Source organism: Pyxicephalus adspersus, chromosome 12 (assembly GCF_032062135.1).
Source record: "Pyxicephalus adspersus chromosome 12, UCB_Pads_2.0, whole genome shotgun sequence".
In the NCBI taxonomy this organism is placed as follows: domain Eukaryota; kingdom Metazoa; phylum Chordata; class Amphibia; order Anura; family Pyxicephalidae; genus Pyxicephalus; species Pyxicephalus adspersus.
The window spans coordinates 32,620,926-32,638,156 of record NC_092869.1 but is presented as its reverse complement, the minus strand read 5'-3'; the positions used below and the strand labels follow the sequence as shown (position 1 = coordinate 32,638,156).

The following is a 17,231-nucleotide window of genomic DNA, read 5'->3' as shown; positions in this document are numbered from 1 at the left end:
TTCTTTTTTTTTTTTTTTTTCCACATTCACAATTATATTCTTGGTTACCCAGTGTCTCTACAGCTTCCTTTAATCGTTTCACCACCCGGGACCTTTCAGTAACCACCCAAAAACAGCCAGAAAGTTGAGTTGGGTCACAATACAGGGGCTGCCACCCACCTATAATTTCTTCCCATCTGGCTTAGGGAGTTGGGGAGTTCTGGCTGGCTCCTCGTTATACTACATCCCGGTCATCCTGGAACAGAATAGATCATGACTGCATACATTTCACCCATATGTGCCCAACTTTGGCCTAGGTGTGCTTTTATATCCTTGAAAGCATGCTCGTCTGTATTTTAGCATTTATTTGATAGTTTACCCAAATTCATTGAGGTATCATGGCACAGCAGACATAGATGTAACATTTAGTGTGTCCTAATGCTAGTTATATTGTATTACAAAAATTCTGTACATTTATTAGAATATCACCGTATCATGTTCTTAGATCTTTTATTTGTTCTTCAACAGGGCGATCGTGGCTCTTGTCTACAACGTGTTGAAGGCGTTTATGGAGATGAACAGCACTTTGTTTGATGAGCTGACCGCCACATACAAGTCAGATCGCCAGCGGTAACTTTATATATTTTTGTTAGCACTGATGAAAAGTTTAACTCCTTGGCTTTTTCCATGCCTTAAAGTATATCTAAACCCAAGAACAAAATCTGAATATATTTCAGCTTAGCAGTCTTTGAATGTGATGGCTGAATAGGTTTTCTTTTTTTTTTTCCAGACTAAGTGTATTTTCTGTAAATACAGAAAAAGTACCTGTTTATCCGGACAGTAATTCACGGTTCTTGAAATTCCTGTGTACAGGACTAACTCTTAGCATTATCCTTAGGAAAATTTTTATATTTTAGGGAAAACTTTGTTAGAGATAGGGAGAGGGGATATGCATAGAGTAATATTGTACAGCTAGTTGAAAAAAAAAAAAAAAAAAAAATATATATATATATATATATATCAGTACAATCCTGACAGGTGACACTGCTCTAAAACTTGATAGCTTTATCTCTGCGGTGTGTAATCATCTGAGGCACCCCTGCCTCTTGACTAGGCTTATGAGATTTTAGTTGAGTCAGCCTTGTCCTGCTCACTTCTCTCCTGGGTGCTTGTCATAGGGAAAGCTGTACTTGAGAATCCACAGTGCATGGATCCTTTTGCTAATTATCATGTAGGCATGTAGGCTCTAAAAATCTCCTTGCAGTTCTATGCAAGGCATTTTAACTCAGTAATGGGGGGAAAAGATCAGGTTCAGGGAGCCTAGTGACTTTGTTTTTTGGCACTCGTTTAACCTTGCAAGTCTTTAATTGAACTTGTGTCCAAGAAAAACAAAACACGCTGGAAGCAAGCTTCAGTAAGGTAATGAATATAGTTTGCCATTCATGGGTTATTCATAGTAAAACACCTTATACACTCAGGTATGAACAGATTTTCTGACTGGGAAAAATCTAATTCTTAAAAAAATCTTGGTTTATACTCAGGTGTCACCTAGTGGCATTTCTGTCTAATTTGACAAGTGACCTGTGAAAGACAAGCAGTTTACAGTAAACTTTACATGAGGGTTCTTCATCTTTTATGGGTGGCCAACAATAATCCAATAAGGACTGTTTAAGAGCAAATGAACTATAATAACCTACTAAAAAGTACAAAATAATTTACCCTGTAAAATTGAGGAAAACAATACAGACTTAGCTCATGCAATTTAAATTTTTTCACTTTTTAAAGGAATGTTTAAAAAAAAAATAACATTAAGATGAATGTATATTTACTTTTTTTGCCATTTCTATTGATAACACTGGTCAACAAACTTTTTCTTGCCAAACAGATTAAAGTCATTTTAGGTTATGTTTGATGCACGGATTCCAAATATGGTATTAGTTTTGCTAGATTGGCTCTAGTTTTGGAAAAAATTACCTCAATAATAACCTTATAGAAAACCAATGAAAATAAATTAAACTAGATATGCCTACATATACAAAATTAAATTTGAAATACTTAATGTCAATATTCTCTATATTCAGTATATTTACAGAACTAATCACAAAGAAGTCATTGAAAACCTCAGTTTGTATGATTTCCTTTTATGCTGATGATCAGGACAATCACGTTGAAGGCTCCAGCAGTAGTCTGCCATCATGTGTCTATCTCATCTGACCTAATACCTTTCTTCCATCACCTTTATATCTTGATGGAACTTCTCCCCTTGTTCCTCTCTGAAATCGCCAAGGTTTTCTGGATTTTTTTGCAAATGGCTATGGAGATAGTGTAGCTTTATGCTCATAGTGGCACCCAAATCTTTAAAGTTTAAGAGAAGTTTTGTACCAGTTATTCATAATTTGTGCTTTATGGTTACCCAAGAAGTTCTTGACAACCATGACATAGCTGTGCCAGGCAGAAGCTTCAGTATCAGTCATGTAACTTGTGACATTTGAATCATTTATCAGTTTTCGAATCTGGGGTCCATCAAAGATTCTTTTTTTTCAGTACTCAATCCAGGGAAGAATCTACAAATGTATTTGAAGCAATCACCGTCCTTGTTCAGAACTCTAACAAATTGCTTCATTAATCCCAACTTTATGTGTAGTGGAGGGAGAATTATTTTTTTTTCTCTAACAACCATTGGCTTGTTAATGATGTTCGCTACACCTTTTTTCTATTTTCCCTTGGAGGCCATGTCACTTTTTTCCAGTGATCCTGCTTTGCTCTACTATCCCACAAGCAGATGAAACATGGGTACTTTGTGTATCCATTTTGCTGTCCAAGTAGGAAGTTCACCATTTTTTAATCAACACATATGGACCATTGGTGTTCATGATAGCAAAGCTTTTGATATTTTCATATTCTTCTTTAAGTTTTGTTGAGTGACCAATTGGAATTGATGCAAAGCAGTTGCCATTATGCAGTAAAACAGATTTTAAACTTTGAGTGGAACTGTCTATGAAAAGCCGTCAGTCTTCTGCTCAGTATTCCGGTACTCCCATATGGGCTAGTAGTCCAGGGATGTTACAACAGTACACAAAGTCTCCATCTTCAATGCAATATGGTAGGAGTGTCACCTCACTTGTCCTCTAAACCGTTATTTTAACTTCCGGTCTCAGACAGTTCTTTTCTTTTAGCCTGGATGCTAAAAGTTCAGAGGCTTGTTTTGACAAACTTAGGTCACGTATTAAATCATTGAGCTCTTCTTGGGAGAACTGCTGGTTTAATGAAACACTTCCTTCATATTCACTTCCCCTGCTAACTACTGGCTTACACTCCAAACCCTGTATATCCTCCATGTCGGATACAGGAATATCAGGGAGTGTACTGAACACTGGTATAGGAACATCAACACCATGCGGCATAGGTCGTCTTGCTGATTCCAAATCGGGGAACTCCCACTTGTTTTTCTTGTAACACTTAAAACCTTTTACATTCACAGCACAAAAATAACAACCATTAAGAATTTTGGGCACTTGCCATACCATAGGTACACCAAACTTCAAACTTTTCAGTTTTCCACTGATGTAGACACTCAACACAAGTTTTCTATGCCATATGGGGAGCCCAGTACTTATCTTGGTCCCCCAGTTTAATGCCAAAATATGCAAGATATGCTTGTTTCACAAATTATGTAATGTTTCTTCTCATTGTGCTGACAATATTCACCACTAATGTAGCAAAATACATTAGGGTGATTTAAACAAATTTATGAATGAAAAAAGGCAAATGAAAGTTTCATGAAAATAATGCTACATTTAAATATATAAAATGCAAAACATCGGTGTAAATAAAGATTGATAATAGGTTGTGTTAACATTTGTTGTTGGTAAAATCATCTATGCAGATTCCCGTATCACAAGAACTAGAGCCAATTTAATGAAACTGATGTCATTTCTGGATTCAGCAGACCCGAAATACACTAAATATATTGAAAATTCCTTGGCAAGTGAAAAAAAAATTGTTTTTTGTTACGCTGTGTTACTGTTTTGAATGTTAGCAGTGATGGCTGCATTTTGTTTATACCCAAGTTGTAGTTTTCCTGTTTTTTTCAGGTAAATGTAGGTACCTCAGTTTATATTTGGATCACAGTTGGATTATATTTGCAGTAGTTCACATTCCACAGATTTGAGCTTCAGTAAAAGAAAGGTTTCCACAAATGGTGACTCCCAGACCCAAGAATGTGCCCTTTACCTTTTCATAGGTGGCTGTTCCCCTTGTTATGGGACAATTTTGCTCTCCGAAACTGTGGCATACTTATTCCTTAGTACTAACAATCCTGGGTGCATTAAACCGCATCACACATGTCCATGCCTGAATAAACACTTTTTTTCCCTGTAGGATGTCATCATATTCTACAGCTCTACAGTGTAAATAAGGACAATGTAGTTTCTTTAAAATGAGGAACTATTCTTTAGACATTTTGATGAATTTGATTAAGTATTCTTTAAATATCAGATGCAACATATGGCAAATTGTGTGTACGTGGTGTGTAGCATGCAGGGTAATGAAGTGTGGGTTAAGCTGACTTGACAGTAGATCTTCCCAGCCCACTGACATTAGACAATTGCTATCTATTTAGCAGCACCTGTAAGGAGATCATTAAACAATGACTTGGTGTATAATAATGTTCTGACTACTTTCTCCTCTTCCTGAAGAGCCTGGGCCACCTATGAATGTCAGACTTACAGTAGATATGCATTTAGAAGTTGATATACTTTCCTTCAAGACTTTCAATTATGGCTACCAATTTCACAACATTTTTTAATTTATTAATATGGACTGTTATAAAACTTATCCTTGTTATGATCAATGTAGATTTATGTTAGGTGTGTATTTAAATTGGGTTATGAAGCATGTCAGCAGGACATGAAATTGTAAAGAAAACTGAGGGAAGGTGGGGGGAATTAATTGAAAATGACAAATATAATTTGGACCTGGGTAGATGTCCCTGGTTGCAACCTTATGCTAAGACCCTGAAAATCTGTGACATAACACCATGCATGTTCAATTTTCTTTTTCTAAGATCAGTTGACCAGTGGCTGTCCGTAGCCATGATGTGCTAGTTGGCTGCACTCATTGGCATGTCAATAATAGGTGCAATTATTACATTCACAGCCAATACTTAGATTCAGACTTTTAGATTATGTGTGTCATATTCAAATGCCAGCGCAGGTCTGAATGTGGTTATAGGTGTGGAAAAAAAAAACACAATTCCTAGTACTGAGGGGGCTTGCAATTTAATTTCATACATTTCTTTAGTTGGCATAAAGGAATGTCTCCCAATACAGTAATAGATTAGAAGAATTCTACCTATCTTCTATAGCACTGCTAGCAGCTTGTGTTTCTCATGTTCCTGACTGGCAGATTAAATGGACACCTACCTCTCCCTCATTTCTCTTTTAGAAAATTTACCAGATCCGGGGTTAGATTGTCATTACTGTAGCTTGTAGGTAAATATTTGGCGCTAAAGCAAAAAGTAAAGCACTTCTGCTTAGGGCCACCTTTCTTGCACAACCCTTTTCCAGTGTTTACTAGTCCTAACCTGGTTTACAAGTTTAACAATTTTGTAGATATGAAAAGCAGCTTATATGAGATGAGGGTTTATAAATCCAGGCCAAACAGGTTTTCCAGAAGCATTTCTGATTTTTAGGGTGACCATGAAGGTAAACCTCTAAATGAGCAGATTCTCACTCTAGCATTGGATTTTGTTGGCAGGATTTTTGACATTTATTTGAAGCCAATCGGCTGGGAGCAATAATTAAATTATATTTCTTTGTCCTCCATTTGCCAGTGAGAAGAAAAAAGAAAAAGAACGTGAAGAACTCTGGAAAAAGCTAGAGGACCTTGAACTGAAGAGAGGTCTTAGAAGTGATGGCATTATCCCAACTTAACAAAGGAAGATCCCGCATCTTTATCCTGTGGAGTCACATGTATGTAGTAGAAGATGGAGCAGCAGTTTTCTGTATCGTGCAACTTTACAGTAGATAACATTCGTTTCATTATTACAACAGCACTGTATATAACTGTCTAAGTAAAGAAAGAAAAAAAATATATGGACTTTAATCCAAAGTTTGGACACTAGACGAACTTCTCAGAACTTTGCAAACATAATCATTGTTTCTTTACATCCTCTCGGATCTCTCGATGAAATTTTACAGTGTCAAAATTCCCATTGTCAGGCACTTGATATTTATCTGTGGCAGACAGAGCGTGGCAGTGTTTCAGATTCAGGCACCCTGATTAAATTTAGCTTCTCTTTCTGCTAAACTGTTTAAATCTATTTATATAGTTAAAAGCAAAAAAGCAAAAAAAACAACAACAAAAAAACAAACAAAAAAAATTATATATATATACATATAAATTCTACGTTCGCGGAACATCCTCCTTCTCTGGATAACTTTTTTTCCCCCTTCCTCTTTGTAATTCATTTCCCCCCCCTCCTTTGCACATTTTCAAGAGCTGAATGTCCTTTACAGAACTGTTCCCTGTAACGGTTTTGTGTACCGGCGTGTGTGTGTTATATATATATATACATATATATTTTTTTGTAAAATACCAGTTTAGCTCTGGTGCTTATTTTCAGTTTGGAAATTGGGTATGGGCTTGTGTCTTTCATACACTTCTTGTCGCTGTGCCTGGAGCTGTTGAATGTTGCCCATGTTTAGCACACTCAGGTGAAATGCGCAAAAAAGTGGCTGTTTATGTCGGACAGGCCAGGACTGGCCATCTGGCAAATGCCAGGAGGACTGCCATGCTTACAAGTGTTTTGTGGGAATGCCTGTGGATCAACAGTTGCAGAAAAGTTCACTGTAGTGTCTAAATATCCTGCACTTGATATCTGGTCATATTACTCCAGATTTATATTTACCACCTATTGGAATAAGGTTTATCTACCACTGCTGTAGGCTATGATATTTTAATGCCACCAATGTTTTTATATAGAGTCAACTGAAGGTGAAATGGGTCTACTTACTCATGGACAGCCAACGGAGAGTTAGATGCACCTGAATATTTAGGGTTGAACGTATGCATGGCGCATGACCTCATTTTCACAATCAACTTCAAAGTCTGCCACAAATATCTTGTTTAAACCTATCCATGCCGAAAAGGCTTTATACACAAGGGCGCTCAGGTGGCTAATGACACAATGGCAAGAAGCTGTCAAGCACGAGACCCAAGAGCCTACAGTAGAAGGACAGGGTGTTCGTAGAGCAATGTTTGTTGAAAGTTAAGCTTGTATTTTCTGTATATCCAAAATACGCTGTCAACCATGTAAAAAAATGAAACCAGTATTATTCTACCTGCTACAATCATTGCAGAAGACCACAAGGCTGTTTTAGAAACCTATATTTTTAGCCATTATTATCCTACAAATTTTATTGGACCATTTTTTTTTTTTTTTTGAAATAAAGGAAAAAAGAAAAACACTAAAGCGTATGCAACAGGACAAGGTTGTCGAAGTGGTTCTGATTTGTGTCCAGAAGCAAAACATAAGAAAGCCTTTTCGAGATGTTTGGAAGTCATTGCCTTATTTTATAGTGAGTCTGTGTTAATAAAGTATTCCAGCAAAAAGAGGATGTGACCTCAGAGTGGGGGGTTTGGGATCATTTTGCTGTGTTTTTTGTGGACTCTCGATCTCACAGTGCCAGCCCCGCTGGGAAATAGGGTTTTTTTTTCCAGCAACATGTGTCTGCATTTTCGACCGGATGCTCGTTCTCAACTACTGTATTTACCATCGAAAAGTGGTTCTACAAATGCTACTGAGAAAAAAAAGAAATTATGGAAATTCCTATTGTCCTGAGTATTAATAAAGTTTAAATGCTTTTATATCAAAGGTGCATTGTGACCCAGTTGTTTCAAACCGAGGGCTGCTTGACCATATGTTTTGCAATAGATGAGATGTCACCTGATCACTATAGCAGCATAGTTTTGGGGACTACATAGTGGCCAAGAAGGGTAAACATTTCTAGTGCTTGCTTGTGTTTTTGATTTTCACTAAGCAGCTTTCCAAGAACAAACTGGTTTAGGTTCACCTATAAGTGTATTTTTAGTCTTGGAAAAAATGGGAACCCATGCTGGGTTTACCACTTTTTGGGGCTTCATTAAAAATTCTCTCTCTCCTGGTTTTACTAGACAGGAATAATTAGAAAAAAATCTCCAACATCATCACACCATTGTCATCAGGAGAGTAGGTAAGAGAAAATCTCTAAAAGATCCATGGATAGCTTCTAATCCTTTACCACTCTATTCAAACCTAAATATTTGGTTGTATATACTTTAGGTCTTTGTTTCAAATTGCTTGTAGTTTGTGTGGCTTTTCTCTTGTACATTTTGGAGCACACTTTTTGTTTTTCTCATATTAATTAAGGTTGGCAAAGAAAGTTATTTCCGTGCTAACAACTGCATGATACCTGTATACTATGCATAATATGTGTAATAAACTTACCATACACTTTTTTTAAAACTAGCTGCAGTACTGTACACAGACGCCTCTTCATTTTCACTCTGCTGCAGAAAATTGCACTAAAGTGTGTGGGCATATTACTCTTTCTGCTTGCAGAGAAATTATATTTGCAAGATTTATTACCTTCCAAAGAAGAGACAAAGGCTGCATGAAAGCCGAGACCTTATCCACAATCAGTAGTGTTTAAAATTGTTTAAGGCTTGGCTCTGTGGATTTCTTTTCAGTTCTGTGGAAGAACTGCCAGGTTTCAGGTAGGGCCTGGAAAAGCCCTTGATTAGAATATTGTGAAAAATAATTAAGCAGCTACTCTAAATCTAAGTAAAAGAACTGTATCTTGAGTGTTGTGTCTAAGATTCTGGTTAAAAGACCAATATAACCAAACTGCATAGGTATGATGATAATAAGTAAAATGCCTGTAACTTTATTGTTTTTAACAAGTACACCAATTTCAGGTCTAGATAACAAGTACAAGTATACAGATTTGTTATTCACTACCGTGTCCTCTGTTATTTGTAACCAGAAATGGTCTTTAGTCTTGCTGGTGCAGTATGCAAGATGTGTGAGGCTCAGAAGACCAGGTAGAAAGGAAAAAAAAAAAAAAAGTTTGCATATTCCTATTGCTGTGCTGAGCGCTGTGTGCAAAAAGTTTTCTGGTTAATGATCCACTAAGCTTTTATGATCATAACCATTATTGTGACTTTAGAACTAAACCAAATCCCATTTGGCCTGTTTATGCATTGTACTAATGAATCTTCAGAGCAAACCTGTGTTCCCCAGTTATCAGTTACAGTAATGTGTGCTGTGATGAAAAGAACAGAAGGGCAGTTGATTAAGGGGACTAATACCATCTCTTCTTCAAATGATACCTTTTCTAATAGGGATTGTGAAGGCTTCTATTGCTAGTTACCCTACTGTGTTAGGCCATTTTACCAAATTGCGCAAAGGTAAATAGTATTCAGCTGCTATGTGCCCGAAGGCCACAGACCGCAACACAGCCTAAGGGGTTTGCAGGTGTTGCCTTTACAGTTGTAGTGTCCAGAGGAGAAAAAGCAACCCTGAGACCAGAATCAACTTGTTGCTTCCAGGAACCTTGTCACGGTCTACCACAGCTGCATGCACAAAATAGAATTGCTTTGAGTGTTTGTGTACATGGGCTTTGCTCATGTCAGAAATAATTCAAGTCAACAAAGTAAGCAGGTTGATTCAGTAGATCTGGGGTGGTCCAGTGCATATGAGATGCATCAACTGGGATCCCAAATGGGGCTGAAACTGATCTTAAAACTGAGCTAAGGTAAAGATGAGCAGATTTGGCTAGTCTGCCTTTAAGATCAGTTTAATATGGGTAAACATGATGAAGAAGAGAAGTGTATAGGTCAGGCGTTTCTTATTGCATACATATTCAGAAAGCAGTGATGCTGTAGGATTAAAATAACATGCAGGTAACATTTTCAGGAGACCAACAATGGCAGCTTTAAGGTTTTTCTCACTGCTTGAAATGCTCAGTGTGCTGGACCTGTCATTGCTGCAGGGCAACTGTGCACAGTTTGCAGAAGCTTACCATCCACCAAGTATAGTTTCTCTTTAAGGCCACTTTCATGCCTGCCTTGCATTTCATGCCCATTGAAATACATTATTTTGTTATATTACATAAAAGTATGTCTAGGGGAAAACTTTTTGGAAAGAGTGGTGAGGGGTTAGAACTGCTGTTGAGCAATTTTGAGTTGCCACTGGAACTGAAATATAGGGAAAAACCTTTCCATGGAAATACCTTTTACCAAGTGTCTAAATTCTGAACTTAATTGAACCAGGAATTTCATGAACCCTTTGTAAAAAGCCGCAGCAGGGTCTGGGCCTTTGAAGTCAATCGTACAGATTGTATCAATAGTGTCCCTGAGAGATAAAAGGAACAGTCAGGGTTTTTCTTTTTCTACCATCTACTAAAAACTGTAAGATCATTGTTGGGTGGACTGACCCTTTAAATAGCTTTATTTGTATGAGTTCAAATTAAGAGACCTTCAGACTTGACAGATATCAAACCTCTTTAGACCCAATCAAGCCACATTTGGCTTCCAAAGCAATAGTTGGGGACCGCTAATTCAGAAGAAATATTACTGTTGTTTATCGAATACTTTTCAGCCTGTGTTCTAAGCAAAATCTCATTTTCTAACATGTCAAAAATAAAGAAAACAAACTGATTCTCAACTTCTTACACGCAATTGTTCAGGCTTATCAGAGCACAAAATGTATAAAAAGAAATGACTATGAAAAGCTATTGTGAACTATGTTATTATGTACATAATGCTGTTAATTCTGAAGAATTGACTGTAAACTGAAATTGTAAACATACTCCTAATGATAGTATAAATATTTCTTTGAAAGAAAAAAAAAAAGTAGATTTCCTATTTGCTGCTATATTTGCTTTGCTGAAACGTTCATTTGTCATAGTGTGTTACTTCTATCAAATGTCAGAACGAGCATGTATACAGAAGGGTGTTCTGTGCAAACCTAAAGGGTACGTCCTTCCCATCCCAGATTACTGTGGAGGGGACATTTCTACTGCAGCAAGATCTAAGCACCTATGTTCCAACCTCACCCACCTGCCTAAACATAATCTGTCCCTATGTAAGGGAAAACCATGGCACTTTGTTTGCCACCTCCAATTATTAAGTCACCAAGACTCTGGCCTTCACACACATCAGTTTTGGGAGGACCTACCCTTTAAAAAGGTTCCGATGTGCCATGTTTGAGGTCTCGTGTAAATGAGACTTATGATATGTGGGACACAGTATTCGAAGCCCAGGTTCTCGGTTTTCCTATTTTCTACCTGTAATATATGTTGTGCTGTCTTCATTTTCTGAATTATATTTTACTTTCTTCTTCCTGTTTTCATGATTCTTGTGTATACTGTGCCCTTCTTGACTGTCAGACTTTTTTTTAAATCTATAGCTCATTGGAAAAAAAATATATAAACAGATCAAAAGAGCAGTTAAGTCAACCGAACATAACTTTAGCTTTAACTACCACTGTTTCAAACTATATCTGATGGCTGTGTCCTAGTGGAGACATATAAGTCAGTAGAGCTTTCCCCCCTACAAGCCCTGCTTTCATAAAGTAGTAGGTATAGTATGATGATAGGAAAGAAAACAAGAATTGAGGACCATTTTAAGGGTTTCAAAAAAAACGAAAATTCTAATTTTGAACAAACTATCAGTGTTGCCTGTGTTGCCTGTTTGGGTTGCAGATTTTGTTAAACTCTAATTCAAAAAGGTCACTTTCTAATATTTGCCACCCTTTGGCTTTTTGCAAGCCCCCTTTTCCATGGCAATGCTGCTTCTTCACAAATACTATACAGTTTAAGCATTGTCTCTGTAGAGCAGGGAGTATCACTGGCAGGAACCCTAGGTGACAATAAAAGACGTGGGGGAGTAGGATGAAAGAAAAGTAATTCATGTATCACATCTAAGGACAGGGTAAATTCAATAGATGCATTTTTCCAGTTTAAATCTGTACAATAATGGGAATAATTTATGAAATGTGTGATACCAGGAAGAGTTCTTGTTGCACACATCAGTCAAATTGGGATTATAAAGAAGCTGGATGTGGTTTGCTGTGGACTTGGAATAAATGTTTCCTGATGCACACTTTTCAATAAGTCAATTCTGTTGCACTGTAAGATTACTGCTTTTCTCCCTACGGCAAGTAGGAATACTTTTTTTCTACATGGTATAATTCCCTCGTTCTCCTCTCTTCTCTTTATCTTTCTTCTTTGTTACACAAACTTCTGGTAGCACCTAAAATGGTAGTTAAAGTTAATGTGCATGTTTTACCCTTGTCCCATTAAGAAACTCACTCTGTACTTGAAGACATGTGGCTGCATTACAGCACTGCCCTTGGAAATCAAAAAGGATAAAGAAAAGGTAAAAGTATATTGAAGAAAAATACAATTATTAAAAAATAAATGTCATTTATTTACATATAATGTAACATTGCACCCCTTGTTTGCATCCAGTGCTGTTAAATTCATGTGTCTTTCTTCCTATTTAATAATTAGAAGTTTTAGGAAACTGGTAACAGAATACCCCAGCCAGGACACCGACTGGATGTCCCCGACACATTTGTTTTGTGTGGGCACATCTTTATGCAAGAATAAGCTCTTCATTTTAAATGAGCTCCCTTCAGTGCACAGCTAGGTTGGGTAATGGCTAATGTGGTTGGTTCCCTGCAAAAAGATTGTTCTCAAATGTGAAATAAAACCAAATCTCCTTTTTGGTGCTGCTAGCAGCAGGGGGTTTTTCATAGCTCAATTTGATGGTAGGGCATCAGACTAGAAAGCAAATGTCCCTATGTGCAGCCATGGGACTTTGTGCAAGTGCTTGATCTTTATTAAACAGTAAAAAAAACAAAACAAAAAAAAAAACCTTGATTAAACCATTACTCATGGGAGGATTAAGGCAATAGCTTTATGTTTCCTTCATACTCAAAATTAATTTGCTGTAGTTTTATTACTCAGGCAAATTTTACTTATAAAAGAATATTTTATAAAACATCTCCTTTTAAAGTGGAACACTAGCTAAAACAATCACCGGAGGCTTCCCTTATGATCAGCAGTTAGCCGCCTGTTTGGCAGTGGCACATCTAGGCTGTTGGACTGAGTACTGTTGGCTAGTCTGGAAATATCTTCATACACATTCCTTTTGTGGGGTGCTTTAAAACCTCCATTTTTGTTTTGTTAGTTGCAGATCACATTCTAGATCCAATGTGATGGTTTCTGTGCTTGCCTTGTATCCAAAGACTTCACGTGAATAGGCTGGTGGTGCTATACAACCGGAGCTCCTTGAAGCTTGAGAGGGAACCCCACCTCACCCTAAATGTATTGGTTGATGCCTGCTTGCAGAGCGTATACTGATGGTACTGACATTTGCAGTTTGGAGTCATCTTGTCCACAGGTGCAAGTCTGATGTGGCTGGATTCCCTGCCTTCATAGCATAGGTTTTTTACCATGTTCGTGCAAAATCTCATGACCCAAATAACTGTTAAATTTATTGAGTGCAGAGTTCACAAGCGTGCTATTCTGATTCTACATTATTTACTCATTTCTGCAGTAAATAGCTCAGAAGTTGCTCATTTCTTAGCTGATTAGCCTACCCCAGATAGATCACAGTCTGCTTCTTTTACAGAAGCTTTCCATAGCTCTGTTCTTACTGGAAGGTCCCACACACCTGATTCTGTCAATGGCTTTATTTTGTAAATTATTTCTAACTAGGCAAGATACTGTAAAAAGGATTCCCATTTCGGTTGACCGTGTCGAGCTTATGGCTGAAGTGTTAAATTTTTAGGGATAGTCTGTTCAGACTGCCTTTTTATACTCCCATCAGGGGTGGAGCACCGAACTTCCCCAGTGGAAGAAAGCCTAAATACCTGGCAAAAAGCTGCTCCCTTTTTTTCGACACACTCAACTTCAGTGTCTCTGCATGGTGTCATTGTCCCAGTTCCTGAGGTGGAAGAGTGCCAGTTTTTTTTTTTCCTCCAACCTGTTTAGTGTCCCCAAGCTTAAATGGGGTGTTCATCATATTAGGATTCTCAAGGTTTTGAATTTTTTTGGGTCCAAAACTAGACCTGATTTAAGAAGGAACCTAATAGAGCTTTCTATCTCTGTCAACACCAGGGAGACTTTCTGGCATCTGTAGAGATAAAGATGCTTATTTTCCTGTTCATGGTGCTAGCGATCATCCATTTCTGTTTTGCCATGGATCTCCTATACTACAAGTTTGTGGCCCTTCCTTTTTGTAACCTCCTCAGCATCTGTTCATCAAGGTGCTCTCCTCAGTTTTGGCCCTGTTGCCTTCTTGTTCCAATGTCATTTTTGATTTAGGTTGCAGAAAGATTTTGGCTTTCTCTGTAGGTATTAGGTACTTTCAGCAGCTCTTTAAATTACAGATGGTATTTATGTTAAGTAGTGATTGTTTTCTGTGTTGCCCACTACTTTTGGATGTCCCAAAGGTTTATAACCTTCACTGTCCCTAAAGAAAGACTAGAAAGAAAATAAAAGATGAGATCATTTAGATTAATAGGTAAAAATGCTTATTTTTGGAGGGCCAAGAATTGGATAAATTAGCTTAATTAAAATGATAAATTGGATTATAGGAAAGAAAATAGAAAAATAGATAAAATCTTGGGGTATTGAGAAACACAAGTTGTACACCTGTTTATTTTCCCGTTTTTAAAAAAAAAACATGCACTTTAAAGCAAACCTAGATGTTGCTCTTTCTGTCCTTCTCCCCATATTATAAACTTATGTTGTATATACCCTTCTCTTTTTTTCCCACTACTTTTTCTGCTCTCTGGGGCTGAAGGAAATCTCTAGCTCTTGCCAAGGGGCTGCTTGTGCCAGTATTGGGTTTATTATAACAACTCAAATAGTGTACTTACTAAAAAAAAAGAAGATTCATTCCTTTTAAATCTGTAAAGCTGCATAAAACACCCTATCAGCCAGCGAAAGTTTAATGAAAGAATACTTAAAGGAAAGTAGATGTTTGGATTAATTACTAGGAAAAAAGACATGTACACATAAACCCTGAACAATCCTAACTTGCATTTTTTTTTAAACTTCTTTCAAAATCATTTCAATTAGCCACTTAAATTTCAGAAATCATTGTTGAGTCTAATTCCTCTGGATCTCACATAGAAGAGATTAAGGAAGCCCGCTATTAAAAGTTGGATTGGGTAAAGCAGTCTTTTCAATCCATTAAAAAAAGATCAGTCATACAAAGGCATGATTTAGAGAGAAAATCCGGTCAGCTGAGATCAGTGTGTGCGATTAGCGTCAAACAGGCTCAGTCTGATGAATAAATGTTACCTTCAGAAACGTGTGATCTAGATAAACACAGAACTAATCCCCCACATGCCAAACAAAACCTATTTAGTGGTACGAAAAGGATTAGTACATCACTATAACTTTACTTTGCTTCTTACCGAAGTTCGAGACAAAAAGGAGAACTTTTTGTTGGTTTGTAACTTCCTCAGGGTGGGGGAATTTTATATTATTTCGTTTTTGCCACAGGTATATAAAGTGGGGTTATAGAGTGTGTATAGACTTATGGTTTTAGGAATGTACACGTCAAGACCAGATGTATGTGGACATCCCTCCAATATATGGAGTTCAGGTGTTTCCAGTGAGGGGTACTAGTGTTACTACAAAAACACACTTTAGATGAGCCTTTCTCAACCTTTTTACCATGGGGGAACCTTTAAAATGACCTGAGTGGCTCAGATTACTCCTTGCTCAAGGAACCCTGTTTGAGAAACACTGCATTAGTCAATTGTGTGCTGCTGCCTTTCGGAATCCATTTGAGGGCATTTCCTCTGTTCAAACATAATCAATCTCCTTTGCCCATAGCCAACTCTATGAAGACATAGTTTTATGAGTGTTAAGGAACTTAACTGGCCCTACGCAGAACCCTATAGAATACCTGGATAAAACGAACCATAAACTGTAGGTCAACTCTTTTAATCCAGTATCAGTACCTGACACCACCATAAAATGGGCAAACATACCTACAGACACACTTCAACATCTTGTGGAAATTCATAGACATGGAGTTTGTTATAGCCACCAAGCTGGTGGAGGAGTGGAAATGCACATGGGATAGTGTGGTAACCACAAACGTTTGGCCACATGAACATATGAAAAAACAATACATTTTTATCAATCTGTTCATTGTTTTCAGTGTGTGTTGAATATTGAAAAAATTCTGTGCCATATTTTCTGCTTCTTTTTATATATAGTATATATATTTTCTTTTGTATAAAATTGCAAAAGTGCAAGGTAGATTTTGTTTTGAACACAACAGAGTTTCTGTTGTTAGCCAGAGTTCATTTGGTCCTAACCTAGGCTGTAGGTATACTTCATAGCTTTTTTTTTATATCAAGAGAACAGGTACTTGTTTACTCAATGAGCTAATATAAAGAATATTCAGGATGAAGAGTTTATATAATCTCTCCATTTGAGGAGTTGCAATGTTTAAGTCACCAACCTTTTAGACATCACGGACCACTAATTTTACAGTCTGCAGATTGCACATGCGTGAGGAGCCGTGTTTCCATTAAAGAGGAAGACACTTACCCCAGAATGACGTCATGATGCCAGAACCTGTCCACTCTCCCATTGCAGATCTGAGCTTGTTATAGGAGGATGGGCGGGTTGTGTTTAGAGATACAACCCGACTTCCACCCTGAGCCTGCAATGTGTCCGGTAGGTGTGGTTCGTGGCTCTAGCTGGTGTGTCCCCTCAAGCAGGGTCCTCCTCCTTATCGGCGCCTCCCCGCTGGAGGGCGCACCGGCCAGAGCTGTGGACCACCAAAATTTTCACCGTTTGGCAATTGCTGTTCAAAATCAAAGAACACAGGTAGTGCCTGCTTTCTTAAAGGGGAACTACATCTAAAAATTAAAAAAATGTCCACTAAGCAGGTTATTTTTTTGCAAATAGCACAGGTGATGTCCTTTCTGGAATAAAATAAACATACCTGCCCAATTTCATTTTTTAATGCACTCACCTGTCCTCATTCTGTCACAGGCATCACTCTTTTCTTCCACTCCCCTTTTTATCCTTCATATTTAGCTTTTATGCCTGGCAATTTAGTCCTAGCAACTTTAGGGAATATCGGGATACTCAGCATCATGCACTGAGCTGCCCATGTACAGTGCAGTGATGTGTAAAAGAAGATACCAAACGGGCAGGTAAGTTTGC

The 17,231-nt window shown here is 37.6% G+C and overlaps 1 protein-coding gene across 1 annotated transcript in view; it reads left to right on the top strand.

Annotated features, from left to right (window-relative positions):
- PPP2R5E (protein phosphatase 2 regulatory subunit B'epsilon) overlaps positions 1-8,488 on the top strand; it is a 61,232-nt gene extending 52,744 nt beyond the window's left edge. The window contains exons 12-13 of the mRNA XM_072427656.1: positions 508-609; positions 5,813-8,488. Coding sequence (XP_072283757.1) covers positions 508-609; positions 5,813-5,912 — 202 coding nt within the window. The 3' untranslated portion in view covers positions 5,913-8,488. The remainder of the gene's footprint in view (positions 1-507; positions 610-5,812) is intronic.
- The last annotated feature ends 8,743 nt before the right edge of the window (positions 8,489-17,231 follow it).